Genomic DNA, 21,533 nt, shown 5'->3' with positions numbered 1-21,533 from the left:
CTTATGCTATGTATTTTGTTTAAGAAAACCTTTTTCAAAACACATGAAATCAAAGCATAACCAAAATTAAAGGCGCAATCTATATTTGCATGCCTAAGATAGTAATGGTAGCGTTATTAATAATCAGAATATGGATATACATTGATTATAAAAACCACATTATGACTTAGTAGAGGCCGATCTTTTGATCAGGCTAGTGGGGTGCTCAATTAATGACCTTCCTGTCTCATACTTAAGTTCCCAAGTCGAGACACTTTAGTTATGACGAACGGTGGCCTTGGCACGAGTCATGGGTTTCCTAATTTCCCTAAAAGATTAGGCGGCGACTCTGAAATATGGTGAAGTAGTCCATTTCTAGCAATGTTTTGCAATAAAAATGGATTTCCTATAAAAGTTACTAGATATGGACACTCATTTTCTGTTTCACATTGCACTGGTGATATCAGATAAGAAATCAGGACTCTGAATTGTTGGGCGCGCTTGGTAACCTCGAAGGCATCCCACAGTTCTGGAAACTCTGTTGGGGAGATTAAGAGAACTTGACTCAAACTTCATAATGTGGACTTTGTTTTCTTATGTATATTTATTGCATTTCATGCATGGTGAGCTTAAGTCATTGTATTTGCTATCTAATATCCCCAACGGCTTGCCGAACATAGGCTTTGTTGTGGTGGAAATACAAGCCTTAGATCTGGGTCACCAAAAGTACTGTTTGATCCTCCCTTCATTTATAGGTGTTGGGTAGGGTAAGTATATCAGGTGTCTTACTAAGGTACCCTTTTGACTAGACTGACCTAGTCCATATATTCAGCTTTAGCAACTTCCACAAATAAGACAGAATGCTCTTCCATGTCTAAGATGCAGTGATACCACTTGTTTGAATATTGAATCCCTAGTTCGTCTCCCAAACTAGGAGAGGATATCTCTAGCCCCCATAAGGGGTGTTTTTGTTCACCTTATTTACTATATGCTATGTGTGGGATTCGATACAGGGGGTCGTTATTCATATCAACGGTTCAAATACCTCAGTAGTTCAGTGGTTAGGATTGAGAATAGTTTGGTGGTGTCTACAGTGGTCAGTGGTACAGATTGAGCCGAATTGCTACTGGATTCATGTTTGATGTTTGTTTTTCTTTGCTAGGTAGTTGGTTCATCATTGCTTCGGAAAGTTCTAACATCCCTAAAACCCTGTGGACTCGTGCTAGTAGACTCTATAAAACTACAGATCTTATTCAAGGTCAGCCAATGTTAGTGTCACTTCCATCAGTATCCAAAAGATGGGCAATTGATTCAGAGCCCATCATCTCTCAGATCTCCTTTGCAGATTTTACATCAGTCACCCCTCAGATCTCCTCTATTTAGTACCCTAACAAACCATTCTCAGATCTCTGCAACAGCTCAGAATCTGCCAGATATCGTGAAAATGATTGCTAACCTATAACGGTCCATAGATGCTATTAATCATACAGTAGTTACTCAGGATGATGCCATCGCAAACAACTGGGGCAACTGTCGCTCATCCACTACCAGTTAATCATCTGGGTCCAAACTCGCCCTTGTCAATTAAGAATTTCCCAGGTGTTGTCTAACCAAAAGATTTGGCCTAGGCTCCTACTGCTAGAGCTCCGGTAGATCCAGTTGAGGGACTCTTTTCCCTCGATATCGCTGAATTTGATCCAGCCATGCTAAAGATAGAGAAGTTATTCAAAAAAATCCCAAGGGATCAACTTCATTCATGATATAGAGGATGGGTACATAGAAGTAGCAGTCAAATTACCAGAAAGATTCAAATTGCCACATATTAGCCTGTTTGATAGATCAGGGGACCCTATGGTACATATTTGGCTATTCTCAGATGTTTTGAAACCCATGGGCCTGACCCATTCTCAGAAACTCTCTTTGTTTGAGAGAACTTTGTAGGGAATTGTTGTTGCTTGGTATGCTAAGCTGGAGGACAAAGTAAAGCAAAATTGGGAGGAATTGGCTAAGACATTCATCGCTTAGTATTCCTACAACACAAATTGAGGTAACCAATTGAGATTTGGAAGCCACACGCCAAGGACCAAAGGAAAGCTTCGTTGAATTCATAGCAAAATGAAGGGCTAAGGCGGCTATGATGACTAATGGTCCCTTAGAAGAGGATCAGATCTAGATAGTAGTAAGGAATCTTCATGGAAAGATGTTACAAAAGATGATAGTTCTCTTCTTCTTTACCTTCAAAGACTTGCACGAGATAGGAGTTTATATTGAAGATGCTATGAAACAGAGGATTATTGTAGATGAGAAGGAACCATAAGAAAGATTTTTGTTCGCGATTCCAATGTTACTAGCAGTAGTAACACAGCCGCAAAGCTGTCAGAAGTTAGTACTGTCACCATATCAGCTAAAATAGTCAACCCCTTTGGTGATGCCACATCGTAACCCTACAATCGAAACTGATTCCCGAATTGTGATTTTCATCCACTCTATATGACTCTAACCCAAGCCCTAAAAACACTGGTGAAAAATGGTCATCTCAAACTTCTTGATCCTCGACCTCTTCTTGACCCATTTTCATCTAAGCATGATGCATCAAAATATTGTGCTTTCCACTAGCAACAAGGGTATGAAACCGACCGTTGCATTCCTCTCTACCATGAGATCTAGGACCTTATAGATTGCAAAATCATAGCTCCACCACAAGCTCCACCACAAAGGCCAAATGTCACTACTAACCCGTTTCCTACCCGTGATTGAGTTCTGCCACCTCCCTGTCTTAACCTTATCCATACACTATCTCCCGCCTTTGACCCTAGTAAATACATCATCCTTTCCTACCTACCCAAACCTTACGTCTACATTCTTGAGAGCACTAATTTGTGCATGATGGATGCACCTCAATCTTACTCAGAACCCAAAACACTTATGGTAGCAACGGAGGTGCCAGTGATAGAAACTGAGGAGTTGTAAGGGTATGATCCTAGCAGATATATAATTTATTGGTCATCCAAAATCAAAGGTTGATTTACTTGGTGCATTCTCCATTAATGTTGCTAGGAAGGATGTACTTACGCAAAGGCTGGACAACTTGGCTGATTTAGAAGAGGACTTGGATAACCTCCATTTCTATGAAGAACAAAATCTAGAAGATACACAAATCAAATGGTAGAACATAAATAATTTGCCAATGTCCATGGATGGACAAGTAGTAAGGAGGATTAAAAAACAGAGGGAAACGATGAAGAAGCAAAAAAGAGGGAACAAGCTAGTAAAAAAGCAAAGGGAAAGGAAAAGTTAGGAGAAAATAGTAAAACTGAAGAAAGCAATGAGCCAAAAGGATCTAAGGCAGAAGAAAGTGAGAAATGACTAAAGGTCGAGAAAGAAAAAACTAAGGTGGAAACACTAGGGCTAGAAAAAACTAGACTAGTTGAGCCAATACAGAAGAAGATAAATTAAGGTCCAATTTGGCATGGGCACACTTGAGAAGAAGGGAGATCTTTTCTGGAATCCGATCAACATTACCTTACTAGCCAAAAGGAAATGATTGAAATGTAGGAATGATACATGTTGAGCCGGATGATTGTTTATCTGTAAATGAAGGGGAATCGTGTGAAGACAATGATTTTACACTTTGCCTGTACTGATGAAGGTTGGGGAAACAATATGCCAAACGCCTCTTGGTATTCCTAAGAAATTGATCATCTAACTAGAAGCAGGCAATGTTTTAAAAACCGGACCGGTGAGCGAACCAGAAAAGGGATCGGGTGGACGGGTCATCGGTTTAATCGTCGGGTTGAACCGAAATCGAACCGTGACGTAATAAATATATTAAAATTATATTTAATTAAAAATATAAGTAATAAAATTATAAATTAAAAATGTTAAAAATATTAAATTATCTTAAATATTTGTCTTAATATTTTTTTTACTGAAAAATATAATAATATATTTTAAAATATTATTAATTTCAATTTTGGAAGATGAAATCAAATATTTAATATTTCCTCCGTATGATTTTAATTCAAATAATATGATTGAAAGGAGAGCAAAAATTTTGGAGGGATATCAAATTTTCAATATTCCCTCTAATACATTTGATTGAATCCCACATGGATTTCTTGAATTTTTTTGAAAGAGTTTTTTTCTTATAAATAGGTGAAGACTTTCACAATAATTTCATCAAGCTCTTAATGGGATTCCTCACAAGAGGAGACCCTCGAAAAAGAGTTTCAAATTAAAATTTTCTTATATTCTTATATTATATATATATATATATATATAAAATAAGAAAGAAAGAAAGAAAAGAAAGAAAATAAAAATAAAAAAAAATTCCCGATCCGGATCAACAAGGCGAACCGGCTCCGGGTCGACTGGTTTGCCGGTCCAACCGCAGATTTTTCCAGTTCTCCTTAAAAACCCCGATTTTCATTTCTGGCCAGTTTAGAGGGTCCATCCGGACCGGAACCCCGACCGGTCAACGGTTCAACCAGTCGAACCGACCGGTCCGGTCCGGTTTTCAAAACCTTGGGAGCAGGTGATCCTTCAATCCCTCACTCCTAGATCAAGGCAAACCATCAAGAAAAGATGTGGAAAAAGGAAAAGAGAAGAAGAAGAAGAAGATCTAGTCCTTAAACAGCTAAAAAAAGATCCAAGCTAACATCTCCCTGTCTTAACCTTATGGCCTCATGTGAACACTGACAGGCCATGCTTACAGTATTAGGCAAAGCCAATTTTCCATTGATACTACACCAGATCAACTGGTGTCATTGATCACACCAACTAGGCCAACTCCATCTATGACTTTCTCATATAAAGAACTCCCTCCAAAAGGGTCAGAGCACAACAAACTTTTGTATGTGTCTTTGGAATGCCAGAAAAAGTAGGTCCCTATGGTTCTAATTGACACCGTATCGGCCATAAATTTGTGTAGGGTTGAAGCTAGTAGACTTTGTGCCCACAAATCAACTGATCCGAGCATATGATAACACTAGCTGAGAGGTTATGGGCACCGTTAAAATATAGATTTTGGTGGGACCATCTCAGCACGAAACTGAGTTCCATGTCACGGATTTGCCAACGACTTTCAATTTGTTATTGGGTAGACCTTGGTTGCATCAAATGAAAGTTGTTTCCTGTACAATGCATCGATTGGTCAAATACCCACATGCCGGAAAGATCGCTACTGTCTTCAGGAATTCATCTATCCACCCTCCGCGTGAGGTGACAACCCCAGTATTAGGAATAGATCATGGACATTTTTTCTTTCTAGAATCCCTTTAGCTGAGGCCTAGTTAGTCCAAACTATCATGGCAGAAGAAGACGAGATATACCTAAGTGTTCAGTCAACCGACTTTATGAGCAAATTGGGATATATCTCAGGGATGGGACTTGGAAATAGTGGAAGGAAAGGTGTTGTTATGGTGGGGGAAGCTACCCATAACCCTCATTCATTTGGGTTAGGGTACAGACTTACAGAAGAATATTGGAAGAAAAAAGGGGATATGGTGAAAGAAAGGACCAAAGCTAAGAGGGCTAGCAAGCAGTATGAATTGAAATACAAACTGATCTGGGGAACCATGAATGGTCATTTTATCAAAGAAGGGGATGATTTCCCATTTTGCGGTTTTCCTGAACCGTGGGTGAACCCCAAGACAAAGGAGCGTCTTCCTAGATTTGAGGTTTTCTTTATCACTAGTTGTTTAAGAGTGAGGATGAGGAAGCAAACTTCGGTAATGGCATGGATTAGGACAGGAGCAACCATCTAGGTAAAGCAGAAGGGAACAAAGTGGAGTTGATACCAGCTGAACGTGAAGCTAGCACTGAGTTACAAGGTTTTGAGGATATCAGTGTTTTTGTGATCGAGGAAGGACCGTCCATGGATTGCAGTGATCTTATCTTGGGTGCATCTAAGGCATCTCGTTCAACTTGGAAACTCAAGAGGGGTTGCATTGTGGAGTCTGAATATGATAATGAGTCCGAGTTTGATTCTCCTAAGTCTGTAGAATCGGAGTTAGACTCAAGTTCTTCTGGTAGTTCTAAGTCAGGTGCTTTTGGGATTGATGACCCAGATGCCACTGTCTTGTCTCAGTCGACATTTTCTTTTTCGTTTGAATCCACTGTATCTGCTAAACCAAACCTAATGAATGAGAATCATATTGATTGTGCTTACTTTTCTATGCCTTTAATTGATTACATCGACTAAGATTTTCAAAATTTTGATGAAAATGAAGAGGAAGAAATTCCTCGGGCTTTGAGAATTTTGATTAATTAGGAGGAGGGGAGGCATACAAAACTTTTGATGGATGAGATTGTTTCGATTAATGTGAGTACTGAGAAAGAGCCTCGCTTGGTCTAGATTGGTTCCACCCTGTCTTTGAAGGAACACGAGCGAGTAGTCGCTTTGTTAAAAGAATTTAAAGATGTTTTTGCGTGGTTCTATGAAGACATTCCTGGAATCGAACCTAAGATTGTCCAGCATAGGATCCCTCTTTATCCCCAGGCCAGACTTGTCAAGCAGAAGCTTCGCTGAATTCAGCCAGACTAGGCATTGAAAATTAAGGAGGAGGTCACCAAGCAGATCAATGCGGGATTTTTTATTGTGTAAGAATATCTGATGTGGTCGGCAAATATCGTGCCAGTTCCAATGAAGGATGGTAGAATCCGAGTTTTTGTCGATTTTAGAGATTTGAATAAAGCCAGCCCTAAAGATAACTTTCCATTACCACATATTGATGAATTGGTAGACTTCAATGCAGGTCATGCTCTGCTATTGTTCATAGATGGGTTTTCAAGGTATAATCAGATCTCCATGGCACCTGAAGACAAAGAAAAGACAACATTCACTACCTAGTGGGGGACTTACTGCTATCAGGTTATGCCATTCGGGTTGAAAAGCAGCGGAGTCACCTACTAGAGAGCAGCAACCACTATATTGCATGACATGATTCACAGGGAGGTTGAAGTGTATGTGGATGATATGATTGCCAAGTCTAAGGAATGGAAGGGTCACCATGATGCATTGAGAAGGTTCTTTGAAAGAATCTGGGAGAACAAGTTAAGGCTGAATCTGCAAAATTGTACCTTTGGGGTAGATATAGGAAAGATGCTGGGGTTCCTAATTACACAACGTAGAATTGAGGTCGACCAGTCCAAAATCAAGGCCATCTTAGAAATGCCCCCACTAATGACTGAAAATGAGGTGAGAGGCTTTCTAGGGAAAGTGCAATTCATAAGAAGGTTTATTTCTAAATTAGGCTCAACTTGTGAACCACTATTTGGCTTGCTGAAGAAATGGAAGAAGTTCTAATGGGATGACTGATGCAATTATGCTTTTGAATAAATCAAGCAATATCTATAGAATATGCCTGTGTTGTCACCCCCCAAGCCAAGGAAATCATTGATTTTATATCTATCAATGACTAAGTCCACCATGAGCTATATGTTGGGGCAAGAATCAGAAGAGAGAGTGGAAAATGTTATATACCATTTGAGCAAGAAAATGTTAGAATTCAAGACCTGCTACACCTCCCTGGAAAAGGCTTGTCTAGCCTTGGTTTGGGCCACAAAGAAGTTAAGGCATTACTTGTTAGCACACTTGGTAATCCTAGTTTCAAGATTAGATCCCATCAAATATCTCTTTGAGAAACTAGCACTTATTGGTAGGCTGGCTCAATGGCTGTTTTTGCTTATATGAGTTCGATCTTCAATATGCCACTGGGAAATCTGTCAAAGGGAGAGCTATAGTAAAGTTTTTGGCTAATCACCCAGTTAATGGAGGAGAAGACGGGGAGAACGAATTCCTGGATGAAGAGATCTTGCAATTTGAAGAAGACACTTAGAAGATTTTATGGGGCTGCCAATCAATATGGATACGGGATAGGAGTGTTGCTCATGGGACCCAACAACTCCCATGTCCTTCTGTCCTTCATGCTTTGGTTTAAAGTTCCAACAATTAGGCAGCATATGAGGCGTGCATAGTTGGACTGGAAGTTGCCCTAGAACTAGAGGTAATAAGATTGGATATGATTGGAGATTCAAACCTAGTTGTGTCTCAAACCAACGGGGATTGGAAAGTGAAGGAAAAGAAAATGAAATTCTATCATCAGACCTTGGATATGCTGATCTTAAGGTTCAAACAGCTAACATTTACACATTTGGTGAGGAAGAACAATAGGTTCGCTGATCCTCTGGCAACCTTAGCTTCGATGGTAGACATAGCAATTGGGGTAGGGATGCATTCAATTATCATAGAGCAAAGATACACACCGGTATACGAGATGATTACTGTGATAGAAGAAGCCCAAGATGAGGGTCATTGGTATTTTGAAATTTGGAATTTCCTGGAGAAAGAGACATACCCTCAAGGGGCAAATGCTAAGGACAAAAGAGGGATATGGAGTTTGGCCACTCAATTCATCATCTGTGGATACAAGTTATATAGGAGGGGTCATCTGGGAACACATAAGTTGTGTGTAGAGGAAGATGAAGCAAAATGCATCATCGAAGTTATCCATGAAGGAGAATGTGAGCCTCACGTGAATGGTATAATGCTAGCAAGAAAAATCGTCAGACAAGGATATTACTGGTTAACTATGGAAAGTGATTATGTTGATTTTGTCCCGCGATGCCACAAGTGTGAGATTCATGCCAATTGCATGAACATCCCGCCATCAAAATTGTACAACATGACTTCACCATAGCCTTTTTTAGGTTGGGAAATCGACGTCATTAGGGCAGTAACAGCAATCAAACGGACATGAGTTCATCTTGGTAGTAATCGATTACTTTACCAAGTGGGCAAAAAAACACAATTGTTCAGTGTTGAAGGCATCGCATGTAGCCAAGTTTATTAGAAACAACATCGCCTGTAAGTATGGGGTTCCAAACGAGATTGTTCCAAACAGCAGTTCTCACTTCAAGGGAGAAGTGATTAATCTGCTCGAGAAATATAATGTGGCCTCCCACAAGTCATCAACTTGTAGGTCGCAAACCAATGGAGCCGTTGAAATAGCAAACAAAAATATAAAAAAATCCTACAAAAGATGGTGGAAACGTACAAGGATTGGCCAGATTAGCTACCTTTCTCATTATGGAGCTATATGACATCAATCCAAACATCTACAGGGGCAACCCCCTACTCTCTAGTTTATGGGATAAAGGCAGTGCTACAAATTGAGATAAAGGTACCTTTGCTAAGGATTGTAGCTGAGTTTCAGATAGCAGAGGCTGATTGGCAGCAGAATTGATTGAAGAGCTGATGTTATTTGATAAGAGAAGGTTGAAGCCATTATACCATGTACAGGGGTGCCAGCGTAGGATTGCTCAAGCATTCAACAAGAAGGTCAAGTCCAGGAATCTGAATGAAAGAGATCTAGTGTTAAAGGACAATTGGGCTTCAATTACGATCCTAGGGGCAAGTTCAAACCCAATTGGACTGGTCGTTACATCATCAAGTCAATTTGGTTGGGAGGAGCAGTTATTTTGATGGATATAGATGGGCTGGAGTTTTCACAGCCAGTCAACACGGACAAGTTGAAGAAATACTATCCCTGAAAGGCTCACTAGGCCAAAAACCTGGAAGGGCGACCTAGCCAAAAGCTAAAGCAAGAAAAAGGAAAATAAATAAAGTGGAGCTCGCAAGTTTGAAAACTCGAAAGGGCGACTTTGGCAAAAATTAGAGCGCAAAAGGAGAATATAAATACCTGAGTGAACCCTAATCGTGAACTATATAAGACCTGATTCCCACCCTTGGTAGGCAATTTCATCGCGAAATTCGGCCCCAACCGTTTTCAACTTTGTTGTCTTGTCTATGATCGATCAATTCATTTTATTCAAGATCCAGATCCGGTTGTCTAGGCCCTCTTTGCTATAATGAGTATGGTTGCAAAGGAGATCCGATTGGCAATACAAATGGTGAAAGAGGTGCTGAAAGTCTTGATTGGGGAATTGATTCGAGGGTTATGCATCTTTGAGGGTTGGTTTAAGGTATGTTAAGTAGTGGCTGTTTGCAAAAATATGTTTTGATGTTTCTAACAAAATTGACTGATTTTCTCAAACATCACTTTTGCAAAATGAACCTTTCATTAGACATGAGAGGAAGCTTTTCAATACCCACAATCTTTCTTACATGATTTCAAAACAAAAGTGAAACAAACATGCTTGTTCTCCCATATTAATTAAAGCAATTTACATCATAAAACTAAGGTTCAAGCAATAAACGAGAGGCATAGTCAAGTCAAGTCCGTGGCCCTCTCCCTGTAGCATCAGAAGATTCCGCTACCAAGAATACGCCCACCTGTGCCTCATTCTTTAATCAAAGGAGGCACCCACTGGAAAGATCTTAATTGAAGTAGTTAGTAGGAGCTAGGAGCTCCCTCATCCTCCAAGCAGTTGTATACCGAGAGGGGGGTCCAGCACGGAGCATACATGAATCTGGATACTCAATCCCATCATCAGGGCGAGTCTGATCACGTTCGAACTATCACCTGAATCGGAAAGGAAAGTAGAAGACACAGTGTGTCTGGTCAATTGCACACCTAGTTGGCGAAACATGCTATATGTCATTAGAGGAAAACCTAACCAGGGGCAGTGCCGAACAATGTTCGTCGCAGACCTGCCGCACATCCAGTCACACCACAGGCCCTCAGAAGGAAAGTCTACAATCTAAGCTCGGAATAAGTAGTTTCTAGCTGAGTACCGAGAACAGGGAGCCGCTTCCTTCACCTTATCCATCAACCATACCTAGGGACGGGTGAAAAATAAGAGAGATTAAAGAATAGAGAGATGTATGTTGGCATGACCTGAACCTGCCCCTATAGGTTAGGATCATAACTGGCTAGTAATCCTGAGATTACCTACGACCTCAGATAGAAATCCATTAAAGACTTATTGAGATGAGGCTAGATACGAAAACAAAACTTTAAATTTTGTCCAATGAGTTGTTCATACATGGCATAACAAAAACTTTTTACTCATGTATGTAATAACTCACACATCACTTACATAATTAAGTTATACATGTCTAGGATCAGTCAAAAGTATTCTTAACAAAAACCAAGGTTGCATACTAACTTGGTCACACATGACCACAAAAATAAAACAAAAAGGAAGGTCAAAGTGAAGCCTCTTGCATGAGGTGACCTTGGTTGACTCCACAAACTTGGTTTTCTCACAAGCTCACTGGAGCTGGGGCTGAGGTTGGGGCTGAACATCCCGCTGCTCACCTACATGCATATAAATAAAGAGTCAGCTAACACCCAGTGAATAATTCCAGAGTAAAGAGGTTAATGAATGAGATTCACATATAAACAAGTCATACTTGTACTTAATACATATGAAGCACAATTATCATTTATAACAGACTTAATCAAATCATAACGAAACGACCTCGGGTCCAATCATTTATAATCGAAACGACCTTCGGTCCAACATGTTTCATAATGGATCATATCATGTGTACTAAACGACCTTGGGTCCAACATTTCCATAATCTTGTTTATGCGCATATTCAAAATCGAGATAGTGTTCACATTTAATGACCATTTGGTCCTTCACATAGTATGTACAAAACGACCTTAGGTCCATTATTTCCAAATTCATATTCACACGCGTGTTTATAGTCATGATCATGTTCACATTTGTATTCACATTGAAAATGACCTTTGGTCTAATCAATTCTTTGTTTGAAATGACCTTTGGTCAATTTAACAATCATACAAAATGACCTTTAGTCTAATTCATGTGTAAGATTACCTTAGGTCTATCTTGTTAAATATTCCAAACGGCCTTAGGCCCATTCTGTGTCCTTGTCAAATATACCAAACGGCCTTGGACCCATTACACACTCTCATCAATCATACCAAACGGCCTTAGGCCCATTGTGTATTCATACAAAATGACCTTTGGTCCAATCTTGTAATTTCGTGCTTATTAATCGCGTTTCAAGTCTTTTAGGGGTGCAACTCGGGCGGGTTCGGTCGGGTTGGGGGTCTGTCCAAGCCCGACCCGAATTATATTTGGCACTGCCCAAGCCCGACCATGAACCCGAACATTGTTGCCCAAGCCTGGCCCAAGCTTTGTATTTTGAACTCGGGTTGCCCGAATTGCCCGAGTTCAAAAACCTGTAGGTAAATCTAAGGGTAGACATAAAAGATGCTAATCTAATGGTAGAAAACTAACCAAAAAAAAATAAAAAATAAAAATTAAGACTAACTCTTTTACTTAATAGAAGACTAACAAAAAAATAAATAAATAAATAAAAATTAAGACTAACTCTTTTACTTAATTTATATATATTACATAATTTATTAAATTATATATATATTATATATTATATATTATATAATTTATATAATATATTAAATTGAATTCGGGTTCGGGTTGCTCGGGTTGGCCATTGGTTCTGCCCAAGCCCGGCCCGAATTGCAATTCGGGCATCAAAAATCTGCCTAAGCCCGTCCAGATTACAAGATATAGTTGCCCAAGCCCTAAAAAAACTCGGGCTGGGCTCGGGTTGCTCGGGTTGAGCCCGCCCGAGTTGCACCCCTAAAGTCTTTTACGAATCAGACAAGCAAAATACTCGTTCATGATACAAATTCATGAGTTCAAAAAACTTACCACATAAGTAGTATTTCGAAAATAGCATACATGAAAATATCTTTACTAAGATATTACTCACAGTGTTCAAATGGTTGGTTCGTCCTCGCGATTGACCCTACACAATTTATAACACACGTGGAAATTGGGTCACAATAAATTCAATCCGTTCATTAATTCATTTATCTTTCATAGGCTTCTTTCTACCTCTTTAGTTTATTTAGGATGCTCAATGTATGCCTAAGAATGCTCAGAAATGAAAAAGAACAGAAATTAGAACATAATAGATCTTTTCAACTTTTCCTTTAAACAAGGCACTTCGCTCGAGCACAACATTGGTCACTCGAGCGAACCCCTTGGTCTGCAAAAGTACTAGATGGTTCATTTTCATGCTCGAACCAACTTTCTAGTTGCTCGATTCAAGGATCAAAATGTAAGGTGGACACTCGAGTGGTAATTTGGTCGCTTTAGCCAACCCCTAATATCTACAAAAAATGCTGGATGCTCAAAACGTACGCTCGAGCCACCTTTCCATCGCTCGAGCAGTATGCCAAATTTCTGGAATTTTTAGATTTGAAGAACAAGGCTCCAAGCTTGATTTCAACACTTAAATGCATGCATGGCTTGTCCAAAAGCTTGAAACATGTAATTAAACATTAATACTTGATGAATTACATCTCTTATGCCCAAAGCTTCATGAATTTGACAAAATGGAACTCTAAACTTTCATGCATGTATGAATTTAGCTTGAATTCTTTTTCTATCATCTTCAAACATGGAATTGAGTTTCATAACTTCAAAATTTATGAATGCATGTATCAAATAACTCTCAATTTAACATGATCATCATGGTTTATGCTCAAATGTGAAAAGTTATAGCAAATATATACATACATGTACATTTTGATTGCATTCTCAATATAATTAACTCAATTCTTGCATTTAACTACATATTCTTTATGAATTCACATAATTATAAACTTAAGCTTATGAAATAGAGTTCATTTACTCACCTACAGCTTTAATTATCACTTGTATTACTAGATTCTTGTACTATTCTACCCAATTCTTCAATCTTCCTAGCAATCTTCCAAGTTTGAGCCTTCTCTCTCTCTAAATTGACTCTCTCTCTCTCTCTAAATTTCTCTTTTTCAGATTTCTTGAGCTCAAAATATGAGTTAAGCGATTCTACTCAATTCTTTCATCTTACAACCAATCTTCCAAGTTTGAGCCTTCTCTCTCTCTAAATTGACTCATTCTCTATCTCTCTCTAAAGTTCTCTTTTTCAGATTTCTTGAGCTCAAATTATGAGTGAAGAACCTTACTTAGCATATATATAGGCTTCATTAACTTAATTTACTAATCTATATTTAAACTAATTAATCAAGATTTATTTTAATTGAGTTAATCTAATTAATTTAATCCGAATCAATTTTTGATTAAATTTTACCGTAGGCTCTAAACATTATGCTAATCATAATGGTATGGTCAATTTTGGTTTCTGTTGCCTCTACGACCCTCAATTTTAGTTTATTACAGAATACAAAGCATATTTTCCTACGATGAACAAATATGAATTCAAAAACATATACAATCACATGATTAGTATCCAAATTCACATTAAGCACATAATCAAAAGTATACGTATGATTTAATAGGATAATACGAAATGGGGTTGTCACATCTCCCTCCCCCCTTTGGGAAGTTTGGTCCTCCAAACTTATGTTATCTTCTGTTGGAAACAATGTGGGTAGTGTTGTCGCATCTCATCTTCTTTCTTCCACGTGGCTTCTCTTCCATAATGCTCTTTCCATTCTACTTTCACCATTGGAATGGATTTGTTTCTCAGTTGCTTTACTTGTCAGTCATTAATCTGTTCTGGCCATTCTTCATATTCCATATTCTCGTCAAGGGCTATTTAGCGATAATCAATTACGTGGAACGGATCTCGGACATAGCCCCTTAACATTGACACATGGAATACGTTGTGCATTTGTTCCATTGCCGATGGTAAAACAACTCTATAAGCAATGGGACCAAGTTTTTCCAAAATTTGAAACGGTCTCGATTGGTCCTTCATTGGAATTACACAGATGAACACATGATCACCAATTTCATATTCAAAAGGTTTTCTTTTAACATCCGCATAACTCTTTTGTCGGCTTTGAGCTGTCTTGAGCCTTTGCTGAATAAGTTTAATCTTTTTGGTAGTAGTTTGCATAATTTTAGACCCAAACAAAACTCTATCCCTGACTTTTATCCAACAGACCGATGATCTACATTTTCTGCCTTATAGGGCTTCATACAGTGCCATGCTAATGCTGGAGTTGAATCTGTTATTATACACAAACTCTGCCAATGGTAAGTAATCTTCCCAACTCCCTTGAAAATCTAAGGTACACATTCGGAACGTATCTTCTAGAGTTTGTGTGGTTCGTTCTAATTGTCCATTAGTTTGTGGATAGAATGCAGTACTAAATCTCAGTTCTATTCCCATTGCTCTCTGTATACTTTGCCAGAATCTTGACACAAATTTCGAATCTCTATCCGACACAATAGACACAGGTACTCCACGTAAATGGACAATTTCATTAACATATATAGTGGCAAGTCTATAAGCGTCATAAGTAGTTCTTATAGGAAGGAAATGTGCAGATTTAGTCAGTCTATCAACTACAACCCAAATAGAATTCATACCTTTTGGGGTCCGAGGTAGTCCGACAATAAAGTCCATGGTTATGTGCTCTCACTTCCATTCTTGAATAGGGAGAGGTTGAAGTAGACCTGCTGGTTTCTGATGTTCGATTTTAACTTGTTGGCATTGAAGACATTTAGACACATACTCTGCAATTTCACTCTTCATATTTGGCCACCAGTAACTCTGTTTCAAGTCCCGATACATTTTGTTATTACTCGGATGCATTGCAAATATTAACTTGTGGGCTTCATCTAAAATTCTCTTCTTTAACTCAGGGATGTTCGGAACACACAATCCGTTCTGAAATTTCAACGCTTCATTTTCAATACTATGTCCTGGTTTCGAATTCACTTCAATTTCATCAATCATTTTCTTGAGGAATTCATCATCTTTTTGCCTCAGCTTGATCTCATCAATAATTGCCGGTTAGGCTGTAATGGCAGCTATCAACCCACATTGCTCATGTAACATTATTTGAATCTCAGACTTCTCAAAGTCTTATAAGATTTCTTTTTGTTCAGCAAGTAGGCAAGCCAAGTTCCCCGTTGAATTTCTGCTCAAGGCATCAGCAACTGTATTGGCTTTCCCCGGGTGATATTGAATTTGGAGATCATAATCTTTTATCAATTCGAGCCATCTTCTCTGTTGCATGTTCAACTCTTTTTGGGTAAATAAGTACTTTAAGCTTTTGTGATTTGTATAAACTTCACATTTTTCCCCATACAAGTAATACCACCAAATCTTCAAAGTAAACACTACTGCAGCCAATTCCAAGTCATGCATCGGGTAGTTTTTTTCATTTGGTCTCAATTTTTAGGAGGCATAAGCAATAACCCTTCCGTTCTGCATTAACACACAACCCAGACCCTTGTAAGAAGCATCACTAAATATCACAAAATTTTTTGTACCAGAAGGTGGTGTCAACACTGGTGTAGTAGTCAATCTTGTTTTCAGTTCTTGGAAGGCGAATTCTCTTTCATCACTCCATTCAAACGGTTGTCCTTTGCGTGTAACTTGGGTAAGAAGTACATATATTTTTGAAAAATCTTTTACAAACCGTCTGCAGTATCCATCTAAACCCAAGAAACTGCAGACTTCCGTTACATTTGTCGGTGTAGTTCACAGTTGCCTCTATCTTTTGTGGGTTTGTTGAAATCCCATCTTTGTTGATAACATGGCCTAAAAACACAACCTCATCTAGCCAGAATTCACATTTCTTTAATTTAGCATACAACTTCTTTTCTCTAAGGGTTTGCAATACAGTTCTCAAACGTTGCTCATGATCAATTCTACTCTTTGAGTATATCATAATATCATCCATAAAAACTACAACAAACTCATCAAGAGAAGACTTAAAAATTTGATTCATAAGATCCATGAACGCCGTAGGTACATTTGTCACCCCAAAGGGCATAACAAGTAATTTGTAGTGACCATATCTTGTCCAAAATGCGGTTTTCTCAACTTCTTTTGCTTTCACTTTTAATTGGTGATACCTGGATCTCAGATCAATTTTTGAAAACACTTGTGATCATGCAACTGATCAAACATATCATCAATACAAGGCAAAGGGTGTTTATTTTTATCATTACCTTGTTCAATTCTCAGTAAATGTAAAGTCCTGTCTTTCTTCTTTACAAATAAAACCGGTGCGCCCCATGTCAAAGTGCTTGGCCGGATGAACCTTTTGTCAAGAAAGTCTTGCAACTGCTCTTTCAATTCTCTCATTTCAATAGTAAACATTTTGTAGGGGGTTTTTGAAATAGGTTGTGTGCCTGTTACAACATCAATGGTAAACTCTATTTCTCTGTCAACCAATTCCCCTGGCAGTTCATCAAGAAATACATCCGAAAATTCTCTAACAACAAGAATACTATTCATTTCAACATTCACAAATTGCTCAGTCAAGATACTACACAAATGACCTTGACATCCCTTCTTAAGTAGTTTATATGCTTTCATTACTGAAATTAGATAAAGTGGAGGCACTGCACCATTGCAAACAAACACAAACTTATCATGTCCTAGCGGTGTAAACAAAACCTGTTTTGCTACATAGCCAATGGTGGCACAGTATTTAGACAACGAATCCATACCCAAAATTACATCAAAATGTCTAATGTCCAAGGGTAACAAATCCACATATAAAGTAGCATTGCCAATAAGCATATCACAAATATGATACGCAGATGTACATAACATAGATTCCCCAGATGGAGCAGAAACACATAGCAGATATGGCAATGACTCTAGGGTTCTATTCAATCTAGATGCAAATATAGTGTACACAAAAGAATGTGTTGATCCAGAATCAATTAACACAAAAGTATCTTGATTACATAAAGAGATAGTACCTAAGACAACAACTTCAGTATTCCGTGTATCACTTGGAATGAGTGCAAAGACTCTCCTTTGTCTCATTCTGTCTCTGGTAGTAGTAAGCCTTGTGGTATTCCTCGGTTTTGGGATGGATCCGGTCAAACTAGTAACCGGTTTTCCACTTCTTTGTTTTTCAGTTTGGGTGCAATCCCTTGCCATATGTCCCATCTTACCACATTTAAAGCAAGCCCCCGAAATATGGTAACAAACCCCACGATGTTTCTTACCACACTAATTACATATTGGTGTTGTATTTCTGGTGGAGCCCGAAGTGCTTGAGGTTCCCGTATTCTGATTTTTCGATGATCCATTCTTTGAGAAAAAGCCTTGTCTCTTACTTTTTCCAGTCAGTTGGTGGTCTACTTTGATTGGCCATGTTAGTTTCTAACATTGAAGCTCAATCCCATACATCAACGTAAGTAGGTAGTTTCAATACATTAACTCTTTCCTGAATATCATTACGGAGACCGCCTTCAAAATTTTTTACCTTTTCATAGTTGGTGTTGACCATATACAGTGCAAATCGGGCCAATTTAGTAAACTTTGCTTTGTATTCAACTATAGTTAGGTTGCCTTGTTTAAGCCCTTCAAATTTAGCCACTTTTCTATCACAGGCACATTACGGAAAGTACTTGTTGTAGAAGATCTCCAAAAATCATGCCCCAATCAATACCCTTGTTATTTTCACAAATTAACATTCACCACCTCCTCGCCTCGTCTTCAAGTGTAAATGTTGCCAACTGTACTTTCTGTGCTTCGAGGCATGGAAATACTTCAAATATCTTTTCTATGCCAAGGATCCAAGCCTCAACCTTCAATGGATCCACTCCTTCATGGAATGTCGGTGGTTTCATCTTCTTAAGCTCCTTGGTAAGAGCTATTGTTCGATCATCATTTTGCAAATCTTGTACAGGTTGTATCGGGGGTGGGGGTGGCGGTTGTTGCCACTGTTGTTGCTATTGTTGTTGTTGCCTTAATGTTTCTGCCATGTCCTAGATCAACCTTTCCATTTTATCCAGTCTGGCAATGGAGGATTCCTCTATCTCCTCAACTCTTGTTGTCACCATTATCTGATGAGACTTGCATTATATTGCATACAAAAATCATTTACTAAATATCCATAGACAGAAAGAACACACATATAAAGATAGGTAACAGTTCATATATCATGTAGTCACATATTGCAGAACACTTTAGCATATTCTTAATGCATTCAAGTAGATATTTTCATGCTTGAGCCAACTTTATGGTTGCTCGAGCCCAGGCTCAAAATGTAAGGTGGTCGCTTGAGCGGTAATTTGGTCACTCGAGCCAACCCCCAATGTTTGCAAAAATACTGGATGCTTAAAATGTACGCTCGAGCCACCTTTTCGTCGCTCGAGCGGTATGTTGAATTTCTGGAATTTTCAGATTTGAAGAAAAAGGCTGAAAGCTTGATTTCAACACTTAAATGCATGCATGACTTGTCCAAAAGCTTCAAAACATGTAATTGAACATTAATACTTGATGAATTACATCTCTTATGCCAAAGCTTCATGAATTTGAAAAAATGGAACTTTAAGCTTTCATTCAAGTATGAATTTAGCTTGAATTCTTGTTCTATTATCTTCAAACGTGGAATTGAGTTTCATAACTTCATAATTTATGAATACATGTATCAAATAACTCTCAATTTAACATGATCATCATGGTTTATGCTCAAATGTGAAAAGTTATAGCAAATTTATACATGCATGTACATTTTTATTAGATTCTCAACATAATTAACTCAATTCTTGCATTTAACTACATATTCTTCATGAATTCACATAATTATAAACTTAAGCTTATGAATTAGGGTTCATTCACTCACCAATAGCTTTAATTATCACTTGTATTAGTAGATTCTTGTGCTATTCTACCCAATTCTTCAATCTTCCAAGCAATCTTCCAAGTTTGAGCCTTCTCTCTCTCTAAATTGACTCACTCTGTCTCTAAAGTTCTCTTTTTCAGATTTCTTGAGCTCAAAATATGTGTTAAGCTATTCTACTCAATTCTTTAATCTTCTAAGTTTGAGCCTTCTCTCATCTAATCCCTGATCTTGCTCATCAAAGAACTACAAATTGTCTATATCCTCCTCTAGGTCGGATAGATCATCTAATCCCTGACTTGGGCCATTCTCTTGAACTACACTGACCTCTATCCCTGTCGGCAATACCACTTTTGGTTTAGCTCGATTAATTGGCACAATATAGCAGTATGGGTTGTATATCCCATCGATAAGTACTCACAGCCCTCGGGCAACGAACTGGTACTCTCCTCGACCAACCCTTCTTCTTCTACCTTCGTCACTACCACGAGTTTAGGTTGGAGTGTAGACGTGTTCATCATGCACAAGTTTGTGCTCTTAGGGATGAACAACGCCGATTTAGGTAGTTGGGAAGTGGTGATATATATATTGGGGTCATAAGGGATGACCAGTGTATGGATGAGGTTTATATGCTGGCGTGGAGGAATTTGGTTATGTGGTGGGAGAGGATTTGTAATGACATTGGGTTTTTGGAGAGGTGCTATCACTTTATTGTCAATGAGATCTTGAATCTCATGACATAGCCTATAGCATTGATTAGTGCCATGACCATGCTACCGGTGAAAAGTGCAGTATTTGGCCAGGTTGTGTTTTGGGGGAGAGGATCGGGTAGAGGGCGAGGCTCTAGTGGCTTAAGATGCCCTTTTTTGACCAGGACCCCTGGGGCTTTGGATAAAGGCATGTAGAGCGGGGTAAAGACCCTTTGAGATCGGGCTTGGTTGGTTGAGGTTTGTGGAGTTGTGTTGGATGTATTGGCAAATGGGTTGGCAGTTTTGGGTGTGGTGGTGACCATACTCACATTTGAAGGTCGTGCAAAGGTGCTACCACTCATGGTTGCATTAGAGCTGTGTGTAAAGGGCCTCTTGGGTTGTTCCTTCTCATTTTCTATCAACCTCTGTTTCATCGCATCCCTAATTGAAACCCCTATCTCATGGAGCTCAGCAAATGTAAATAGTGGCAAGACTATCATCTTCTGTAATAATCTCTCTTGCAGGTTGCGGACCACCATTCTGATTTGGTCTTTATCAGACGGGCTGATAGTCATCATATAGGCCTTGGCCCTCCATCGGGTCGCAAAGTCTGAGAAGCCAAGATCACGGGTTGGGACCTCGATCTGAGTATTGTAGGAGTACTGTGCGATGAAGGCCTCTGCCATTTCCTTCCAACTTCTTTTCACAGAGTCCTCGAGCTTGGCATACCAAATGGCCACTATACTCGACAAGGTCCAGCCAAAAAGCGACAACTTCTGAAGTCTAGTGAGACCCATTGGTCGCAGGATATCAGAAAATAACCATAGATGGGCAATAGGATCCCTGGACCCATCGAGCTGGTCTATGTGTGGCATTTTGAATATGTTCGGTAGAGTCACTGTGGAGTTTGTGTATCCATCCTCAATGTCAGGGACTGAATTCATGCCCTGTGCCCGCTGGAAGAGCTTTTCTAGCTTGTTGACCTTTAATGCAGTGGAGTCAACCTCGAATTCAAATGGCACCTCCGTTTGGTACATTGGTGCCTTGGAGGTTTGAGGTGGGATCGGATCTACTAGAATGTCTAGATTCTCTTGAACATTGACAGTGACTCCAGGTGTTGGAATACCCGCTGGAGGTGCATGGGATGCGGAGGCCACTACCGGTTGTGGTTGCTGTTGCTGAAGCTTATTTATCACTTCTGCTTGGCGGGCTGTGACCTCAGCTTGGCAGGCAACATCTAGCTGCATGGCCTCAATGGTCTGCTGGAGCTGATGAAGCATATCTTCCATGCTAACTGGGGGATGTTGAGCTATTAGAACTGGCGAATACTCTCTCTCTGGAGTAA

The 21,533-nt window shown here is 39.1% G+C and overlaps 2 protein-coding genes across 2 annotated transcripts; one reads left to right on the top strand and one right to left on the bottom strand.

The window, feature by feature from the left end:
* Positions 1-8,000: 8,000 nt before the first annotated feature.
* On the top strand, positions 8,001-9,224 carry LOC114318441 (uncharacterized). Its single transcript, XM_028265336.2, has 2 exons — positions 8,001-8,520; positions 9,103-9,224. Exons 1-2 carry the CDS (start codon positions 8,001-8,003, stop codon positions 9,222-9,224), a joined length of 642 nt encoding a protein of 213 aa, XP_028121137.2.
* A 5,639-nt stretch (positions 9,225-14,863) lies between these two features.
* LOC145805769 (uncharacterized) lies at positions 14,864-17,809 on the bottom strand. The gene is made up of 4 exons (XM_082900972.1): positions 16,864-17,809; positions 16,329-16,597; positions 15,417-15,571; positions 14,864-15,185 (listed from the first exon to the last, which is right to left on the bottom strand). Exons 1-4 carry the CDS (start codon positions 17,807-17,809, stop codon positions 14,864-14,866), a joined length of 1,692 nt encoding a protein of 563 aa, XP_082757098.1.
* Positions 17,810-21,533: the final 3,724 nt, after the last annotated feature.

Source organism: Camellia sinensis, chromosome 13, assembly GCF_055761805.1.
Source record: "Camellia sinensis isolate YWXY chromosome 13, ASM5576180v1, whole genome shotgun sequence".
NCBI classification, from domain to species: Eukaryota; Viridiplantae; Streptophyta; class Magnoliopsida; order Ericales; family Theaceae; genus Camellia; species Camellia sinensis.
The sequence above is the reverse complement of the archived record's forward strand: the minus strand, read 5'-3'. Positions and strand labels throughout refer to the sequence as shown.

Excerpts from the sequence above, each read along its gene's own strand:
- LOC114318441 (XM_028265336.2), top strand. The coding sequence starts at position 8,001 with ATGATTGGAGATTCAAACCTAGTTGTGTCTCAAACCAACGGGGATTGG. Across the intron at positions 8,521-9,102 it reads ATGTGAGCCTCACGTGAATG|GGGCAACCCCCTACTCTCTA; the intron begins GTATAATGCTAG and ends AAACATCTACAG.
- LOC145805769 (XM_082900972.1), bottom strand. The coding sequence starts at position 17,809 with ATGGCAAGGGATTGCACCCAAACTGAAAAACAAAGAAGTGGAAAACCG. Across the intron at positions 15,572-16,328 it reads TTAGATGGATACTGCAGACG|AACGGATTGTGTGTTCCGAA; the intron begins GTTTGTAAAAGA and ends TTGAAATTTCAG. Across the intron at positions 15,186-15,416 it reads ATGAAGAGTGAAATTGCAGA|ACTTGCCACTATATATGTTA; the intron begins GTATGTGTCTAA and ends TGACGCTTATAG.